The sequence below is a fragment of the Pectinophora gossypiella genome, chromosome 5, assembly GCF_024362695.1.
Source record: "Pectinophora gossypiella chromosome 5, ilPecGoss1.1, whole genome shotgun sequence".
Taxonomy (NCBI): domain Eukaryota; kingdom Metazoa; phylum Arthropoda; class Insecta; order Lepidoptera; family Gelechiidae; genus Pectinophora; species Pectinophora gossypiella.
Genome location: NC_065408.1, coordinates 5,476,840 through 5,498,396, shown reverse-complemented (window position 1 = coordinate 5,498,396; position 21,557 = coordinate 5,476,840). Strand labels below are relative to the sequence as shown.

General features: G+C 37.5%; 1 protein-coding gene across 1 annotated transcript in view; it reads right to left on the bottom strand.

The window, feature by feature from the left end:
- Positions 1 to 21,416, bottom strand: part of LOC126366931 (uncharacterized) — a 39,510-nt gene extending 18,094 nt beyond the window's left edge. Inside the window, exons 1-3 of the mRNA XM_050010275.1 lie at positions 20,893 to 21,416; positions 18,408 to 18,529; positions 987 to 1,131 (exon numbers count right to left, since the gene is read on the bottom strand). Of these exons, the coding sequence (XP_049866232.1) occupies positions 987 to 1,131; positions 18,408 to 18,529; positions 20,893 to 21,094 (469 nt within the window). The 5' untranslated portion in view covers positions 21,095 to 21,416. The remainder of the gene's footprint in view (positions 1 to 986; positions 1,132 to 18,407; positions 18,530 to 20,892) is intronic.
- Between the last annotated feature and the right edge of the window lie 141 nt (positions 21,417 to 21,557).

Here is a 21,557-nt window from a genome sequence, read left to right as displayed (position 1 = left end):
GAGTATAATATTGCAATATCTTATCGATATAATAAAACTGAATGACATATGGATAACGCAGCCGTGCAGGAAGTTCCGGTTGTTCATGTGACATACAACACTAACTTCTAATCTAATGTTGTTTTGTTTCGATGTAGTTATAGTCATTATATACTTAGTAACATAAATATACAGCATACATATAACATTGTTAAGGCAAATGGTTGCTTATATTAGAGCTTTAACTATAGATTATTTTTACAAAAATCGTTTATTCCCGCGTAACAACCTCCGTGGTCTAGTGGCTAGAGCGATAGGCTCACGATCTGTCCGGGTTCGATTCCCGATGGGGCCATTGTCGAAATCACTTTGTGAGACCGTCCTTTGTTTGGTAAGGACTTTGCAGGCTTGAATCACCAGTCCGAAAAAATAAGATGATTCCGTGCTTCGGAGGGCACATTAAGCCTTTGGTGCCGGCTATTAGCCGTAAAAACACCTCCACCAACCCGCAGTGGGGCAGCGTGGTGGAGTATGCTCTATACCCCCTCCTGTAGAATGAGGGGAGGCTTGTGCCCAGCAGTGTTTATGCTATAGTAATATAAAATTAAATCCGTGAATCCGTGATAGCCCTGTTCGGAAAAGGCGTGAGTGACATAGTAATGTCCCAGGTTCAGAATCCCGGCTCAGGCTGTAAACTACTGAATTCGGCTTTAAAAGTTCCAATTCATGGTTTCCAGGGTACTTAAAATAGTTGACGAGGGGGAGTGGGTGTGCTATACACCTCTGCCTACCTCTTTGGGGATACAGGCGTTATGCTATAGTGATATAAAGATAAAGATTTTTATTGTGCATAAATTTAGGTACAGTTATAGATAATAGTTGCAAATTACGTCTCACTAAATTTTGCCTTTGCAGGCATATAAACATTTTACACAGGCAATGATATTTCATTACACCATATTTCATTATAACATAAGAGAAAGAAAACAATAATAAGGTTGCCTTACCTATAAGTCCGCGGTTGACCTCTTCGACCGCCCGCTCTATGAGCACGAACAGCGACCACATTACGCACAGCGCCGCAACACAGTGGAACAGCACCGCGCAGCACAACCGACGTCGCTCCACCCCTGACATCTCCAGCAACCGCCACTGCAATGCAAAATAGATAGATAATATTGTATTTGACTGGGTCATACAAACATAACATAACAAATACTTTATTGCACAAACAGGAAAAAACAAAATACAAAACAAAAGAGAAATAGAATGAGTACAATAGGCGGCCTTATTGCTAAGTAGCAATCTCTTCCAGGCAACCTTAAGTATAGAAGATATTTATATAGGAGATAGATATTTGTAATATAGCATAGTGCTGCATGGGAATACTTGTACGTATAAAAATAAATAAAAACAATATAGAAGCCAGGCTAAGATGATCAAATATCAATCTCCGGCCTCCTTGGTCCAGTGGTTTTAGAGTTCGGCTCACGGTTAGAAGGCCCCGGGTTCATATCCCGATGGGGACATATCACTAAAATCACTTTGTAATCCCTAGTTTGGTTAGGACATTAGAGGCTTATCACCTGATTGTCCGAAAGTAAGATGATCCTCGTACCATAACTATGTTTTGCTAAAGGCTCTTGACGGCCGACATACAAACATACGTACAGTACTATTATTTAATAAGCACTTATATTATGTAAGTTGTAGTACATTAGCAGGGTGATAGCTCAGAAATATCCTTTAAAGATCATCCGTGTTTAACGCAAGGTGAGGCATTCCAACTGCTTAAAAATCCTAAGTATCTGTGTTGTTGCTTGACTCTACCACCGAGCCGCACTACAGTTTGAGAACCTCAATAAAATACACTTAAAAAATAAACCTTAAATATAGAACACCGTTTTTAGTACAAATATGTACATTCACTCTGCTACCACCCATAATACCTATTATACACGACATTATGTGCGGTATCAAACGTGTCGAATTATAAATAGTATGGTAGAATTGTAAATAAAATTAAAGGATCGATATCCGAGTTCGATGGATGTAATAGGCGATTTCTTTGGCTGACATAGTAGTCAGCGTACATAGTTGTAGACAACTTAATAGTTTAATTAAACACATAATACCGGGTTCTTACCGCGTCAATGTCGGGAGTCTCATATCTCTGATTAAACGTAAAGAACCCGGTATTATGTGTATAAATTATGATAATAACCGCGTAAACTTCAAACAACTTAATAGGGGAGCCTCATATCCCTAATTTAACGTTAAGAACCCGGTATTATGTGTTTAAATTATGATAATAACCGCGTAAACTTCAAACAACTTAGTAGTTATCTTCACGCTATGCGTCTTATAGGGGAAGACAAAATAATTGGATAACACGCGTAGTTGGACACCGATTTCCCAACACAATGAACCCCGTTTATGGAAACGTGGCGTGTTCGTGCGACGCATCATTGCAAATCAGTCAAACGGCCTCCGTGGTCCAGTGGTTGAGCGTTGGGCTCACGATCTGGAGGCCCTGGGTTCGAATCCCAGTGGGGACATATCACAAAAATCACTTTATGATCCCTAGTTTGGTTAGGACATTACAGGCTGATCACCTGATTGTCCGAAAGTAAGATGATCCGTGCTTCGGAAGGCACGTTAAGCCGTTGGTCCCGGTTACTACTTACTGCTGTAAGTCCAAGTCAGGGGCCTTTGGCGGCACAGTAATAACCCTGACACCAGCATTGATGAGATTGGTATTCCACCTCACAACCCACACGATAAGAAGTCAAACGGGAAAATATCTAAGTCTATGGTGATAAGATAACCGTAGCCGTGAAACTACGGTGACAACGCTTCCACGTGAACGCTTTTATACATCGTCATATGTTTGAATTTACCGCGCGGCGTATCTTGAGCACATGACTTTATGATTAACAACGATGTTATTCTGAAGGAATGAAAGATTGTATAACCTCGTAAGGCCGAGATTACCAGACACAATAGGTAAACGATGGGATTTGCATAAAAAAAAACATTCGGTTTGACGACTAGACCCGCAGTGATCTCAATAGGATGAGTGGTATGAGGACAGCTTGAGATTGAAAAGAGAGTAGAAAGACATATCTATGCTGTATAGATATAACATAAATCGTATTATCGTAATAAAATTATATAAATGACCTTTGTCGACGACGACACGGCCTAAAATACACAAACGATAAAAGGCACGAACGACAAAAATAAGGTGTCTTTGTGCGTACTTATGTATTTATAATAGGGGTTTCTATTGAAGTTTTCCTAGATTAAATATTTAGTGACAATTCATAAAGTCTTAGAAATATCGTATATCTCTTTGGTATAATATCGTCTGACTTTGCTAACTAACTTATCTGTAATTTTATGCTAAAGTGATTTGTGTCAAATCAGTTTTGCCAAAAAAAAGCAGATACGTCAATTCGCGACATCAGCGACGATATATGATCGATCACATAAAACAGCTCTATAGAACTAAAGCCGTAATCATTTCTTTTCTCATGTGATGTTGTGACCACACTCATTGGCATAACTAGGGATTTTATGTTAGAAGGATGGGCAGCCGTGCTAGTGAACTAACCACAAGTGAATAGTGGTAAATAAGTCTTTAAAACTAACAATTTTTAAAAGTTATTCCAAAATGTAATGGCAGAAGCATATAGGTATAAAAATAATTGTTGCTTGATATTACGTCACATTACGTCTATACGTAAGAGAAGCAATATAAGTAGCAACATGATTATGTAATTACAACCATTAATTATTATTAATTAATTATTGCTACCTATATTGCTTCTCTTTGTTTTGATCAGAATAATAATGGGTGGAAGATATGTAGTTGTGCCTGGATGAAATTGTACCTGTTGCATCAGGCATATCGCTGGCTGTTCAACGCGGAAACGCAGCCAGCATTATGGGTACATTTGCACCAGGTACGATTCGAGGCGGGCTTTTTAATTAAGGTTTAGTTTAAGTTTTAATTGTACATAATTTCTTTTAAGTTTTGTTTATTTGTATTAGATTTATTTAATCTAATTTTTGTTTTGTTTGATATAATTGTTCTGTAACTGTTTTGTTTATGGTGTAAATAAAGTTTATTTTATAAAAAGGGTCATTATTTATACCTAAAACAAAGATATAATATGCATATGTCTATTGTCCATGAAATTAGAAGGTTAAACGAAGAAAAATCTGGAAAGTTCCTCATTGTCTTAACCACAGAATACAAGAAAGAGGTTGGAAAGGCCGCCATACAAGTATGAGCAAATGCAACTTACTTCAACTTTGCACTCCCTGGTCCGCAAACTATACGACGCACGGAGCTCTGGCAAAATATATTAAAAAGGTCTTATGCATTATAATATGCAGAGCCAGAAGTCAAACAAGCCGTTGGTCCCGGTGACTATTTACTGATGAGAGTGAGTAATCGATACATGAGCCATGTCAAGGTCCTTTGGTGGCTCAATAATAACCCTGACACGGGTTGATGAGGCTGGTATTCCACCTCACAACTCACACGATAGAAGAGAAGAGAAGTCAGAAACCGACTATCAAGCAAGGAGATCCCTTCTTATCACAGGAAGACTAAAAACCTTAGTATGATCAGCTATTTATCAAGAAAATACTTTTGTATTCAGTATCTTACGAAAAGTAATGATAAAATTGCAGCATATCACGTAAAATATACATTGCCAGTAAAGTGGCTATGGAATTTGAGAAGCAGTAGAGCAATCGTAGTTATCTGTTTGCTGGAGTAGTATTAAAAGAGAGTGGGATTGAAGTTGAACATTATTTCTTTTTGACGTAACTTATTGTAGATTTGCCGCAGATGGCATTAACTACTTGGCCGGACAAATGGGGAGCGCTGAAGGCCCTCGGTACAACGTTTAAGACACCCGGTATAACGTTTAATGGGGTGAAACAGGCAACCGTAGTTCTCATACAAAATGCGCGTTAGGGCGCGTCCATCCTCTTTCTTCTACTCCGTGGCCTTAACCGACTTAGCTTAAAACATCAGCTAGCAACTATGTAGTTATACCTTTGTACTAGGCACGCGTTATAATGCACTTTTCACACACACGGCACCGAACCAAATCGATTCGTTACAGAAAAAAGGTTACTTATTTACTGTAATTCTAAGTTAGGTCTTACTTTTATCTGCGTAACCAATGAAACATTGTGTTAGTACACGGTATTTTTCTCTACGAATTCTGTACTTTTTCTTCTATCGTGTGGGTTACGAGGTGGATTACCAGCCTCATTATCCCTAGTGAGCAGGTTATATATAATTTAGCCGCTAAAGGCCCCTGACATGACTATAACAACTTCGTACTTACGTCAGTGAGCAATAACCGGGACCCGGCGCCTTCTGAAGCACGGATCATGTAACTTTCGAACAATGGGGTGATAGCTTGCAATATCCTAATCAAACTAGGGCTCACAAAGTGATTTTTGTGTTATGTCTCCACCGGGATTCGAACCCGAGATCTCTCTCGAACACTCTGCCACTGGACTTCGGAGGCCGTTAGTAATGACGATAAAATACTGTCTATTTCTCCCATCAGGTATCGCTACTGTTGAGTGTTCTTAAATTTGGATAGCTTCCCATACTATTTGAGTAAACAAACATATTGTTTTGGTTAAAAATATAACCAAAACAATATGTTTGTTTACTGTTTAACCCTTTGCGATTTTAATTGCAAAATGAGTGTTATATTTATTCCCTATTACCGGAAAAGGAAGGAAAGAAGAAAACTTATTTTAAATCAAACTGCTTTTATTGAACTAATGGCTTTTCTTTTTCGTAACCCATCCTTCCGACGGGATACACTCCACGTTGCTCCACATTTTATAGCAATTTATCACGAATTTTAGCTGGACAGTAGAACTGTCACTGGAGAACTGTCAAAATTTAGGAACACTCAACAGTGCTGCCGCCTACATTTGAGCTTTTAGTTTTTATCCTCATTCTGTACTGTAAACATAATTATTTTCTGATGATTCGAGACTGACGCCCACAGTCCTGTTCCATTAGGTATATAATCGGGGCGATCAAAACCACAAGGCCATAATTAAAACTACATTTGTTTTTTTTTTTAAGTCCTAACATAGACAAGAGATTTAAATAAAAGATAAATTCTTTCACGTACTATTGTCATCACGCCGGCGGAAAGACGTAAAGGAGAATGGGCGAATCTGGTCCAAGAACCTCCACTGATGAGACTTATATGTAATGAAAGCTTATGCTTTCTCTATGAATCTGGCAAAGTTCTATCAGATTCTGTCCCGGGGTTCTTTTTTTACGGCCATGTTTGTCCTGGCTAAAAATGTGATAAAATACAGTGGGAGCTAAAATCGGCTCAAGATTTGTTGCTGGATAACTAAGTCTACATAAATAATTATGTATCATATTGTATATCATTTTAAAGAGGATCTTTTCCAGAATCCGAAACATAAAAAAAAACAAAAAAAAATCTTTTTGTAAGCGAATTATAGTCAATTTATATCTGCAGCGCCAGTTTCTCGGTAGCTAAGTTCAAGTTTCATGCCTTTTACCCCTTCCAAAAGTATCTTACCGATTTTTTTTATATTGCTTCCGGAATTTGATCTGAGTGATAATAACAAGAAAAATAAATAAACACCTCTCCGATAGAGACCGGCTAAGCTATTGCCTATTGCAAGAAATCGTCATCATTAGCAAGTCATTACGGTATTGCATATTATAAGCTTATCAGCAACTTGGAACTTGGTCCAAGAACCTCCACTGGTGAGACTTGCATGTAATGATAGCTTATACTTGTCCTATGATTCTGGCAAAGTTCTATCAAACTCTGTCCTAGAGTTTTTTTACGGCCATGTTTGTCCTGAGTGTACAGTAGTGGACTGCAAAATCACCTCAGAATTTGTTGTCGAAAAACTATTTAACTAAGTCTATATACATAATTATATATCATAATGTATATCAATTTTAAAGGGGAAGGTTATCAGAATCAGAAACACAAATAAAAAAAATGCATTATGTAAACGACTTTTAGCCAACTCACGTCCGTAGCACCATTTTTCTCAGCAGCTACGTACGAGTTTCGCGCCTTCCAACCTTTCCAAAGGAGCCCAATCATTTTTTTCCTTCTTCTGATATTGCATTCTTAACCTGACAAGTGACAACAAAGAAAAAAAAAATAGATACCATTCCGATAGAGGCCGCGTAAGCTATGGACCTATTGCAAGATAACGTACTCAAAGGCTGGTCATTATAATCCAACAGACGTAACATGATTAGAATGCGGCGGGACGGAAATGTAGTACATCGCCTTATGCGAAAGAGACGAAATATGTGTCTCTTTAACACTAACAGCTATACAACTATACAGCTTAGAACGAGAGAAACAAGAAATAAGTCATTCTAATCAAGATGCAATACAATGACTCTATTGTATACAAAAGAAACACATTTATTAAACAAGTTCAGGCAATAACTGGTGCAAAAGGCGGCTTTATTGCCAAGGTAGCAATTACTACCAGGCAACCTTACGTTTACGATACATTTGTTGTACCATTCGGCATTGTTTATAAGACAAGATATAAGCCTGGATTAATAAAACAAGATTGTGGTGAAAGAAAACATACTACATTTGCGTCCTCCCGCATTCTAATCATGTTACGTCTGTTGGATTATAATGACTAGCCTTTGAGTACGTTATCTTGCAATAGGTCCATAGCTTACGCGGCCTCTATCGGAATGGTATCTATTTTATTTCTTGTTGTTGTCACTTAGTCTTGTCAGGTTAAGAATGCAATATCAGAAGAAGGAAAAAATGATTGGGCGTCTTTGGAAAGGTTGGAAGGCGCGAAACTCGTACGTAGCTGCTGAAAAAATGGTGCTACGGACGTGAGTTGGCTAAAAGTCGTTTACATACTTAATGCATTTTTTTATTTGTGTTTCAGATTCTGATAACCTTCCCCTTTAAAATTGATATACATTATGATATATAATTATGTATATAGACTTAGCTTAGTTAAATAGTTTTTCGACAACAAATCCTGAGGTGATTTTGCAGTCCACTACTGTACACTCAGGACAAACATGGCCGTAAAAAAACCCTAGGACAGAGTTTGATAGAACTTTGCCAGAATCATAGGACAAGTATAAGCTATCATTACATGCAAGTCTCACCAGTGGAGGTTCTTGGACCAAGTTCCAAGTTGCTGATAAGCTTATAATATGCAATACCGTAATGACTTGCTAATGATGACGATTTCTTGCAATAGGCAATAGCTTAGCCGGTCTCTATCGGAGAGGTGTTTATTTATTTTTCTTGTTATTATCACTCAGATCAAATTCCGGAAGCAATATAAAAAAAATCGGTAAGATACTTTTGGAAGGGGTAAAAGGCATGAAACTTGAACTTAGCTACCGAGAAACAATGGCGCTGCAGATATAAATTGACTATAATTCGCTTACAAAAAGATTTTTTTTTGTTTTTTTTTATGTTTCGGATTCTGGAAAAGATCCTCTTTAAAATGATATACAATATGATACATAATTATTTATGTAGACTTAGTTATCCAGCAACAAATCTTGAGTCGATTTTAGCTCCCACTGTATTTTATCACATTTTTAGCCAGGATAAACATGGCCGTAAAAAAAGAACCCCGGGACAGAATCTGATAGGACTTTGCCAGAATCATAGGGAAAGCATAAGCTTTCATTACATATAAGTCTCATCAGTGGAGGTTCTTGGACCAAGTTTCATACAAAAGTGCCCATTGTCATTTATTGTTAGTAAACAATATATTACATACTATAAATAAACTCACGCCCATGACCTCAAAAGGAATAGACAGATACTATGTACAGGGTCTGCATGAGAACCGCGCCGCGGCGCGAATTATATTAAGCGCTTCGACCAATAAACGATACTAATGCTATCACAGTAGATAGACGTCAAACGGCTATTGGTCGAAGGCCTCGATATAATTCGCGCCCCGCGCGGCGCGGTTACCGTGCAGAGCCTACAGGTATATTGAATAAATCATATACATATAGTTCTTGCGTTCTTATATGGTGCGTATGACAGCAGGACAGAAAGATAGGGTACAGCCAAGTGCAAAAGAGACAGACCAAGAAAATATAGATACTATTCTGACAGCGATCCTACGCATCGTGCTCTTCTCTTCTTCTATCGTGTGGGTTGTGAGGTGAAGTACCAACCTCATTAACCCTGGTGTCAGGGTTACTATTGAGCCGCCGAATTAATATCAAAAGAGTTTTATTGCAATTGTACAGTACAAAAAAAGATGTCATAGTTACATTATAAAAAGAAAAAATACAGTTCTTAGGTAAATATGTTTTCGGGTGGTCTGTTAAGCTCGTAGTAAGTGGAATTCCGTCGGATATGCCTACCCCAACGGGAAACACTCGCGATCTTATATATGTATAAATAGGTTTTTTAATTTTGCCCTTTTTTAACCTTTGATGGGTTTGCTCTTGGCCCCAGACTTGCCCGAAGGCATTGACGAGGCCTAAGATGGAGCGAGTTCGCCCAGATGGTGCCTGTTCACTCTGGCCTTGGAAGCACCTGGGTTGTATGCATTTGGAAATACAGAAGACGGTAAAGAATTCCACTCCCTAGCAGTGCGCATAATGAAGGATGCGAAGCGCTTTGTGCGAATAGTTGAGATATCCACCAAATAGGGATGGAACCCGGCCGTAAGTCTGGAAGTTCTTATCAAAATTTAAAAATCAGCATGGTATTGTAGCAGAGTACAAACTCTGCACATACTGGCCTTTTGTTCGGACCATCATCATTTTAAATTACGAAATTCTCATTCCATTCCATTCGCATTTCCTTTCATTTTTACTCACTTTTGACTCACTGCATCCCCGACCTTCATTAAAACAACAAGTATATTATACTGTTTAGAGCCGTGCCCTCTAATTCCTAAGTCTTGATTCTTTTGTGAAATGTGTATATTGTGAACTATTATGTTTGTGACTATGTTACTAAGTTTGTGAAGTGCTTTTAATAAACTGTATATATTCCTGCTTGCTTCTAATTTATCCCCGTCATCACCAATCATTCCCCTACTCTGCCGGCACGTCGGGATACCATATCCTCACCTCTCAGCGTGCCGCAGTATCGCTTGAAAACAACCGGTTTGAACGATGCCTTAGCCCGAGAGAATTTGCAACGTGATAATTGTTTACTTAAACGCGGTGTCGACACTGACATACACTAATGATGTGCGACACGATATGCATATGTTTTGAGGTGTCATGGTCACGGCGCCTGCGCAGGGTCGAGAGGCCGTTCGATCAATTTGGATAAAAGTTAACACATAAATTGATCTGAACACAGAAACGAGCATAGTACTGTCCGGGACGGACCTAGCGCACTTAGGTAAGCCGATGTCTTAGCGTAAGCTTAGTGTATAATATTCTTTATGAAGTTTACGCAGACTAAGCCACGATAATCAGGCGTTACTTTACGGAAATACATTATAACAAAACATAATCCAATAAAACGTTTTATATCCTAATTATGCCGCAATAACGATAACGAATTATTCAGCTAGTTTCGCGGAAATGGCTAAATATATTTTAACATGTATAAAACATAAACAACTTATACACGTCCCACTCCCACTACTGGGCAAAGGCATCACCTCAATCAACCAGAGCGGGTACGGAACATACAATTCAAATTCAAAAATATCTTTACTCCGTAGGTAACATAGTTACACTTTAAATCGTCATTTTTACATAGTGAACGTTTCATCCGTTTTAAACTGCAGCTTCTCACAACCTGTATAGTCGGGGAAAAGAAGCTGCAAGAAAACATACATACTCCATCACAGTGCTCCGTTGCGGGTTAGTGGAGGTATACAGTCTACACTAGGGATTGCTCCAGAGGTTAATTAAGCGTTGGGCTCACGATTCGGAGGTCCGAGGTTCGAATCCCAGTGGAGACATCATCATCTCCCTAGCGTTATCCCGTTTTTCACGGGGTCCGCTTACCTAATCTGAAGTTTTGACAGGTCCGGTTTTTTATAAAAGCGACTGCTTGGCTTGTCTGACCTTCCAACCCGCGACGGTAAAATCAGCCCAATACAGGTTAGGTCACATACCTCGGAAATGCATTTCTCGGGAATGTGGTTTTCCTCACGATGTTTTCCTTCACCGCTGAGCACGTGGTAATCATTTATGATCCAAACATGGATTCGAAAATCATTGGTTTAGGCCTATAGTGGGAATCGAACGTGCGAGTCAAGCGTTCTACCAACTGGGTTACCACGGCTCCCTAGAGACATAATGTCATAAAAATCAAGAATAGCAAGCGGGAGTAAAGTGCTCCAATACTGTGTTCAAGTCATCTGACACAGACCTTTAGTTCTCAGAACACGTTATGGATACGTGTCCCATCAATGATGCAAGTCTCACTGACAAGAACAGTATAAATACACAACGCATACTTACATACCTATAGCACACAGATTTTGAACGCTTGATTTACGATCTAAGCGCTTTAGCAAGGCTAAAAATAGCTCGAGCCAGAGCTTGCTAAAATGCGGTCCGAAGATCTCTAGAGGTCCGCTGATCTATTCTCAAGGGTCCACGCACAAAATACACATCCACAACAATGTTATAAATGTGAAAGTAACTCTAGCTTTCTACCTGTATGTTACCTGTTCACGCTTAAACCGCTGAACTGATTTAGACGAAATTTATTGTGGAAATAATTTGAGACTTAGGGAAGGACACAGGATAGTTTTTATCCCGAAGATTATTCCCCTAAGGGGTTGAAAAGGGGACGGAAACAACTTCGCGCGCGAAAACCGAAGTCCACGCGGATAAAATCGCGGGCGGAATGTTAGTAATTCCCGATTTGTTTTTATTTTTTGTTAGGGGATTTGTGGCGGTCCTAATAATAAGAAATATATGTAATATCTTATAAGGGTCCGAAGTTAGTTAACGGCCTCCGTGGTCCAGTGATTGAGCGGTGGGCTCACGATCCGGAGGTCCCGAATTCGAATTCCAGTGGGGACATTTGTTAAGACATTACAGGCTGATTTTCCAAAAGTAAGATGATCCGTGCTTCGGAAGGCACGTTAAGCCGTTGGTCCCGGTTACTACTTACTGATGTAAGTAGTAATAACAATGTAAGTAGTAACACTATAGAAGATACCCTTCTTCCGAAGTTAAAAAGGGTTGGGAAAGGCTGTAAAGGAGACTCGAAACATACGTCTTCTTCGATATCTTTCATATTACTAGGTAAGAATCAGAATCATTTATTCAACGTAGCTAGCTATCATTGATAAAGTTATTGAAGCTCAATTCAATATTTTTGAATTTAAGTTATTTCGCAAGGTGTTATGGCTGAGAAGAAATGACAAGAAACTGCAACAGCAACATCTTTGATAAAATGGCATAATATTGTTTTTCTACTCCTCTACTTTAATCTGGCATTTAAATAACCAAAAAGTCTAATATAAGTACATACATAATTAAACTCTTTGAAAAAGTGTACGCTCTATGGCCTATAAAAGCATTGTTTACAAAGTGTAACTGTACTATAATGTCGCCAAAAAAGCATTGTTGTTGTTTTTTTTTTTTGACCTGGAAACTGGCACCTTTACTTTGTTTGGTGCCATAGATATACTATAAAAAAAAAGTATACATTTGCCGCCATTTTCCCGCGCGTTGGAAAATAATTTTTATAAATAAAATTTTTCTTTGTATAATTTTTGTTTCATTTAAAATTACGTCGTCGTAGAAAAAGTATTGTATGCAACGTTGTATAACTAGGTCAAAAAATGCTCGTGGCGTCTCTTATTGCGATGTTCGCCAAGGCTCACATCGCAACTCACGCCACTCGCATTTTTTGACCCTTCTTATACAACTGTTGCATAAAATACTATTACAGTTCACACATCAATTTCAGAATCAATTTTCGCCCCAGCATTCCCGTTTAAAAGGCCTCTGTGATCCAGTGGATAGATATTTCCATATAATACGCTACGAGTGTTGGTTTATTCAATGTTGCCCCTGGCATTTACAAGGAATTTAATTAAGTACCTTACTGAAAGTGAGGACTTCATTCGAGCTAATCTGATAATTAATATTCGATTCAATTTCAAGTAAATTACACTATTACGTAGAATTCACATAAAACTGTATTTTTTACTGTTAATTGGCTTGGAGTTTGGAATTCTCTTTGACGAAAATACTCCTGTTTCCAATAGGATTGATTTAATACTGAGGCCGTCAATTTATCGAATACCTACTTCATGATCTATTCAAAACCATCCAGCTAGTTTGTTTTAGGATGATTGATACCAAGCTTCATGGAGACCGAAATAAAAAAAATAAAAATAAAGATAACACTTTTTCCTTTAGAATGGTTCAATTAAGCGAGTATCGATCAATGACTGACAGTCAGCGCCGAACCACTGTCGAGTTAACGACTATAGGTTTTTACATAATATAACATCACGCCCGTATCCCCGAAGGGGTAGGCACAAGTGCAGTTTCAGGCGGATGAGACGCTCGTTATGTAAAAATGACGATTCAAAGTGTAACTATGTTACCTACTGAATAAAAATATTTTTGAAATTGTTTTTTTTATTTTTATTTGGTGAGCCTTTGGCATTAATCGGGCAACCACGTGATATTAATTATCTATTAAGCTCTTGCAACAACTACATACTTCAGTGATGATAATTATGTCCTCTATAATAGCTCTTTTTATGCGGGGGTCGACTAGATATCGACTAGATGTGGCCTATTAATTATTTTAATCAACATTAAATAGTCCGTGACATTATGAATAGTAATAAACTAATTACGTATGTCAATACATTATAAATTCCCTTGTGTAGTAGGTTGAATGTTATTTCTATTTATTTTAATCCATCGGAAAGTTTTAACCGAACCCAACATTTGAGCAACCGACAATTTGATCTAAACTAAACCATAGTAATAATAAACCAACGAACATTTAATTTATAGCTATAGTTAGGACTAGAACTTTGTAATTATTCAGAATTGAGTAAAATAATACAGTTGAAAGAATTGTTTTAACGAGGTTGACCTTTGCGAAGGTTAATAAAAACTAAGTTTCAGTAGTAAAGTAATTATTTTATTTTTGTGTCCAATCCAATCGAATAGAAAATTTACACAAACATAAACTCACGCCTGTAATCCGTAACGAGGTGGACAGACAACTTGTAACGAGTTCTAATGGGCATTTTATATTTATAAATTTATGATGTAACCGTATGTTTCTTTTTTATAACATAGGGGGCAAACCAGCAAACGGATGGTGACTGGTTATGGGCTCATTACCATAACCTGCATTATAAGGGTGCAACATGTTAAAAACATCTTGCTATTAAGCTGAAGGGCCCCTGACATGGCTCATGGAACGGCTGGATACTAACCGGGACCGCTTGCTTGTCGTGCTCTCCGACTTCTTACTTTTCGACGATAGGGTGACCAGCCCGCAGTGTCCTAACCAACCTAAGGATCACCAAGTGATTTTTGCAATGTGTCCCCACCGAGGAAAGTCTATCTAGTTATTGAATTCAATGAAATATTAATACTATAGAGGCTAAAGGCCCCTGACTTGACTCCGTGAGTATGTGCAAGTGGGTATAAATAAACAAAATTAAAAGGTTATGTCAACATTACATCTGCATATGACGTGCGCGGACTAACGAGTTATTTTATTACGTTCGCTTAATAGTACCTCTTATATTGTCAGCGGACGCGGGAGCGATTTAACGTGTCGTATTAAATTGATAGATAAAATCTTTATTTAGGTTTAAGATGTTCATCATCATCAGTCCATTAACGTCCCCTTGCGCACTTCCCTACACACGAACACATTTAGGTTGTAACGCTCCCGAACGGTCACAGGATAATCATTTTATGGATCCATGTGTTTGGATAATAAAATTATTATCAAAGCTGAGCGGTGAAGGAAAACATCGTGAGGAAACCTACATCCCGTGAAATGCGTTTCGGAGGCATGGGACCTAACCTATAGCGGGCTGTTAATAACCCTGACACCAGGGTTGATGGGGTTGGTAATCCACCTCACAACCCACACGATAGAAGAAGAAGCGGGTCGGTTTAACCTTCGTGGGTTGGAAGGTCAAGACAGGCGACTGTATGTAAAAAACTGGACCTGTCAATCTTCAGGTTAGGTAAGCGGACCCCGTGGAAAAGGGAAATGATGATTCTCCCGAACGGTCTAAATGTAATTCTGCCTTTCTATATCATCGAATGCTCGACAGTGCGATGAAAACAGGACAAGCGAGCACCAAACGGGACAAGCGTTTTTCCTTGAAGTTACATGCTAAATTCCGCGCTATGCCACGTTTGTCCCGCTTTCCTGAATTTGAGTGAAAAAATCTAGTAGGTATTTCCCGCGACCGCTATGCACTGTAAATGGGGTCTTAATATAAACATGATATGATTAGATTTTGTACTTAGTTTGAAGTACCTATCGAAAAACTATTCATGAGGACAATGACGCTAGTTATAATAAAACTAGTTTTTTAACCGTCTGTCTAGTTTTTTAAGCAACTTCAAAGAAACAGAACATATGTTATTAATCGATTTTTTATTTGATGTCATTAGCGACGATTCTCAAATATTAAACGGAAATATCATTTGTAAATACGACGTAACTGCGGCTGTGGTGTAGCGGTAACAACTGTTGCCAAATCAAGAGTTTCTGAGCACCTGGCCAAGTGGCAAATGAACATTTCCTTTTATATAATCACCTAATATAATAAACCTGATGACTAGCTAGATGCTCTGAGTTCGACTCACAATCCAGTTAAATCGTCATCATGATTGCACCGTTACGTTATTACGAGGTGGAGAAGAATGACAGGTCCAGTATTTTACAGAAGCCACTGTCTGTCTGACCGTCCAACCCGTGAAGGTTTTTACTAGCCTATACGGGTTAGGTCACATACCTACTTTAAAAACGCATTTCTCGAGTAAGTATGTGGGTTTCCTCAGGATGTTTCTGCACGTGATAATCATTCCGAACATGAATTCGAAAACAATATCGAAGTCATTGGTCATTGGGAATGCAATCGCAATTTCGCGGGATCCCGATCTCGCGAGATCTCGTCAAATTTTTCGGGATCAATCCCGAAGCACAATATGACGAGATCCCATTCGATATTGACGGGATTGGGCGAATCTCCTTGAGTTATACTTTTTGTTTGGATTATGCCGATTTCCAAAGAAAACTTAATTATTTAGTTAGTACTATTGAAGAATAAAGGTTTATGTTTTCTTTCAAAAAATATTTTGTTTTAATTAACCTCACTATTGACACGGGATTGATGTTTCCAATCCCGCGGGGTCTCGAACTTGCGATCTCGAGTCAGGATTGCATTCCCTTGTCACGATCCAATTACACAGGCAATCCTTAAAATGGAACTACACGCCTCATTTCTACAAATTGGAGGATAAATTAGTCACCAACCGTCCACATAGACTAACCCGTCTGTCGTTTCTGACAAAATGACGTAACTTATATTTTCCTTATTTTGCAAAAAGGACAAAGGTTTCCCTAATCAATACGACTTGTACCATTTATAGCCAATTATGTGTGCCATATCATAACATAGCAATACGCCTGTATCCCTGAAGGGGTCAGCAAAGGGGTATAGTATATACACCAACTCCTCGCCAGCTATGTTTAAGTCACATGTGATAAGGGGCAAAAGCCTATGTACCATTTTCATTTCTTTAATTGAAGAACACAACAGTACAGCGTAATTTACGTGTACATTACACATTTTCAAGTATTTATTCTTTAAGTATACACGCCAATTATAGGCATACACGACGTTTACAATGTTAACACAACAACAGAACGAAGGAATGTTAGTAGTTTGAATGAGAACTGTGATTAGGTTTTCGTATTTTGCAAGGGAGCAAAAGACATGTCCTGGAGACATATCTAAGGTAAAGTCACTTTGTAATTGCAGGACTGTCTCTAATTTATTTAGGACTTTGCAGGCTGAATCACCTGATTGTCTGAAAGTAAGATGTTCTGTCTACTTCTTACTTACTTTAGTAAGTAAAATACTACTACTTGAGCAAATAAATAGTAGAAGGTCATCCCTGACATAGCCCTAACATTAAGGTTAGTGAGCCTGATCATCGACCTCGTGGTCCTTACGAAAGGAAGGTAGAGTCGCGAAAGAGAGAAGAAAGTAGAGAAGGGAGAGTCCTTTATTCAGGAGAGAACAGATGCGCACAGCAAACACACACACACGCAGCAACAAACACACACACACTGTAACAGACGCAGCAAACTCCCGTCCGTAATATTTAACACGTACCAAACCTCGCATTTTGATAACAAACAATACATTGTGCATCAACAAAGTTGTTGTTGTCTACGTACCATTGTTAGAGCTCATCAAACTAAACCCGAAAATTGTTGCTAATTGTCAACAAATTGCCTAGCCAGAACAGGTTGTGGTTTTCATTTTATTACTTGTTATTTTACGGGACTTCATCGCCATCAAATATATATTATCATTAATACCTATAATACCTACTTACATTTATTGAGTGCATAGTCAATACAGGGCTTCATACAAGTCTAAAGCTCAAGACTAGGAGAATACTCCTACGATTTCAATTAACTCTACCAACAACAAACCGATAGAATTCTTATTGCTGAACATCGAAAAACATCTGCATTCTATCACAACATCTGCATTATATCGCATTTTAAATCACGTATTCGCGTACGACTCATTGTGTTCTTTATTATTTTGCGTCAGAGAATCCTCCGCATGTTTATTTTTCCAGTTAATATGTTGAAACGTCCGAAGCTGTTTTTCTTTTGATATAACGCAGCACTTCGCAGATGTCTTAATGCTACTTAGCCAGAGGCAAAATTAGGAGTACTGAATAAGTTTGGGACAAGCCTGGCCAGGACGCCACTTAATGTGCTAAATAGAATTGCTTAAGTTCTGTTTTAGCGAGCGATACAGAGGTATATATTATTATTAGATATATATACTACCTACGAAATTAACTCAAATGTGTTTTTCCACACACGTATCTTAAGTAGTTTTTCCCTAGTAGGGACGTATCCCAAATGTTTATCGATTGATTTGAATGGTCAATTTCACCAAAACTCACTTTTAAAAATTCATGCGCGCTAGGCGCTACACTAACCAGATTATTAATCGGGTATTTGCATGTTATTCATAAAGCAAGTTCAGTTTTACACTATTCGGTATATTAATATCATGCAAAAACCCGGTTAATAACTAACGTGTCACCAATCCACCAATGGACATGTTTTCCATATGCCTATTAATAACTGCTAACTTTTATAGCATACCTCATTGAACGGCTTTATTTTGGTGTGCATGATGAAATTGAATTTGCAGAGTTCGCAGGACCTTGTCTCTGACGCCGTCAACCATTGTTGTAAGCAGCTTTGGTGCACGAATTTCAAGCTTCCTGTAAACAAGGGGATATTGTTAATGTATTGTCATATAACCTCTACACTATAGACCACATATCGTGCGCGTACGTATAAATAAACCAACGATATTGTCTGCGTGTTGGATAAACTAATTCTATGAGTCATTTATCGCGTCGCGATAAACGGGGTCTATGCTACGGCTACTGGGCTGGTTGCAAAGTATCGTAGAACACGCTCAGCTGCTTATCACCCCAGCCTTCTTGTGTTTACAAGCCAGTTAAGGGAAATGTCCTCTTGAAATTATTTGGGTGATGAGCAAGTTGTCTGTAACAGTTTATAATTCTGCTCACAGCAAGAATCACTAGGGGTGTGCATGAGTCATTATTGTAAGTATATATAAATTAATAAGGTTATATGAATTAATTTCCGTATAATTTGTAAAGTGACTCTTGACTCAAGTGGCTTATCACATTGGAGACTATAATAGATAGTTAAGTGTGTATATAAGTGCACATACTTAGGAAACTTTATTTTAAATAAAATCTATCACAAATATTATCTTCTTGTTAATATTTTAATGCCTGGTGATGCTAATAATGATATCTTACATATTTTTTTATCTCAAATACAAATATTAAAATGAAAACTCTTTGAATAAAGCAAATAAGTGCACACAATACTGTACACAGAAAAACACAAAAGTAATAATTAAAGTAATGTGTACATGGAGACTTGGAATATTACCAGGTGTGTTGCATTAACTATGATTATATTGTGTAGTCTTTGTAACTACATGTAAACATACATTATATAACTTCTACAAATATTTAACATAACTCATATCACAATAGACCCCTAATTGTAATGGAACATTCAACTTTGTATTCAAAAACTTCAACATTCAACGTTGTTTAATATTCAAAAACTTTTTAATATATTCAAATTGTAATAGAACGGATGTAAAATTCTTAATTTAAGCAAAGGTACATAAAATATAGTTATGACTTTGAATTAAAATGTTATATTCTTTCTTAAAATACTATCAACACATTCATACTTCAAAGCAAATTATGAAATAACATGTTTATTAACATAACAGAATGTAAATGACTTGAACAGATGCCTAAACTAGTTAACTGTGAAAAACACCTTATTATATTACAATTGGTAATAAACATGGTGAACAATTCCGGTTAGGAATTGTTTATAATTATTTGATTTATTCCCATATTTCCTTATACTATATTTCTTTCGTATTACATAGAAATTTTATGTACTATAGTGATATAAGATTATAATAATAAAAGCTGGCTAGCAAGGATTTATATTCTGACCCTGCCTAGGGTAGGCAGGTAATAGTTGAAAAATGAGTTATTGTGTATGTGCATGTATTATGTGTGCATGAGTTATTATGTAATTTACTTTTTATACTTAAACAAGCCAAGGGCAAATATCAAGTAGAAATTCTTCAATTTATTACCTGTTTAGAAAAATCTTTCCAGTTAAGCAAAATGTAATTTTGTTATGTATTTACACATATGTGTGTCATGCAAATGTTGCAAACTGATGCAAAATTGGTGTGTCAATGTCATCCATGTGAATGGAGATGATACAAGCTTTAATGTTATGGAAAATCACATGAATGGTCATGACATAATTTAATATAATGTTGTAGAAAATAACCCAATCATAGAAAGGTATTTCCAGGGTTATGAAATAAAAATAACAAATATTTACGAAATTATAGAAATTATTTTATTGTTTTAAATACATTGTGAATAAAACCTTATATGCTAAAGACACAGATACCTGACTAACTAATGTATTTTTCTTTTAGTGTAGTAATGAAATTAAAAGAAAAAATGTGTGGTGCATCCCTAGTAAGAAGTAAACATTCCTCATAAAATTACCTACCTACACAACTTCTACTATGTATGAATAATTATGTTAAAGGCTTAATTAAAGTATTGAGTAAACACCTCATATTTAATCACTTGTGGACATTATTCTAAATCAAAATAAAACATTAACAACATAATGTAGGACATTCCAACAATGTCAAAGTAAACAGTGGACAATTTTACTACATTTAGATAGGTATGTAGAATAGCAATACTTTATCCTGATTTATATGTGTATTGCTTACATAATGTATGTTTGGTTTTTTGTGATGAATAATTCATGAGCTTGAGATGTATTTGTACAGGGCAAGCATCAATTTGGACCTTCTTGAACAACTTTAGCATTCAAGTACAAATGTTAGCGTTATAAACACACACAAATGTTTGCTTTTGATCTAGGTGATCTGATTTAAAATAAATCTAAACCCCAGTGTTTACAAGTGCGTGTGCGTGATTGTTAGAGGGCTAGTACGTGTAGGTATGTAGAGGCAGGTCACCTGAACAGTAGCAGGGCGCCAGCAGCGGGTTGTGGGCCTCGCTCTCGCAGTGGCAGATGCGGCAGATGTCGCCGCTGGAATTGCTGCAGGACGTGCGGCTGCTGCCCGAGCCCGCTCGCACCGCCTCCCTGCCACATCCACCACCCCATTCCCAACTCTCGATGTCCGACGAATTCTTCACGTTTATTTGCTGCACTGGCATTTTGACCCCTACAATTTAACGCTCAAAAGAGCTCACGTAACATTTTCTCGCTTACAAAAAAATATTGCGACTGTGAACGCATTGGATATTGACGAAGCAACCCGACAGCATGTTACCGTTTAGCACCCATGTCACTCGAAATTTAAATGCCCATATTCTCACTACACAGAACGACTATGATAAATTATAGTCGTATATTAATAAACCACTAAAGTTTCACGTCTCTCTCAACCAACAACATGAAATTTGTTCACGAAAATATCAATAGTCGCTTGCTGTCTGCTGTCAAACTAACTAAATAATCAGTATGAATCGTATTCCCAAATAACTGCTCCCTAAAATAAAGCAGTTAATTATACTAGGTTAAATATTTTATTGCTTGACGTTTCTGTTATTGGCAACACTAAATTGACAGTTATTCGGTCATTAGGTCTATACACTCTATGATCACTCATTCATTTAA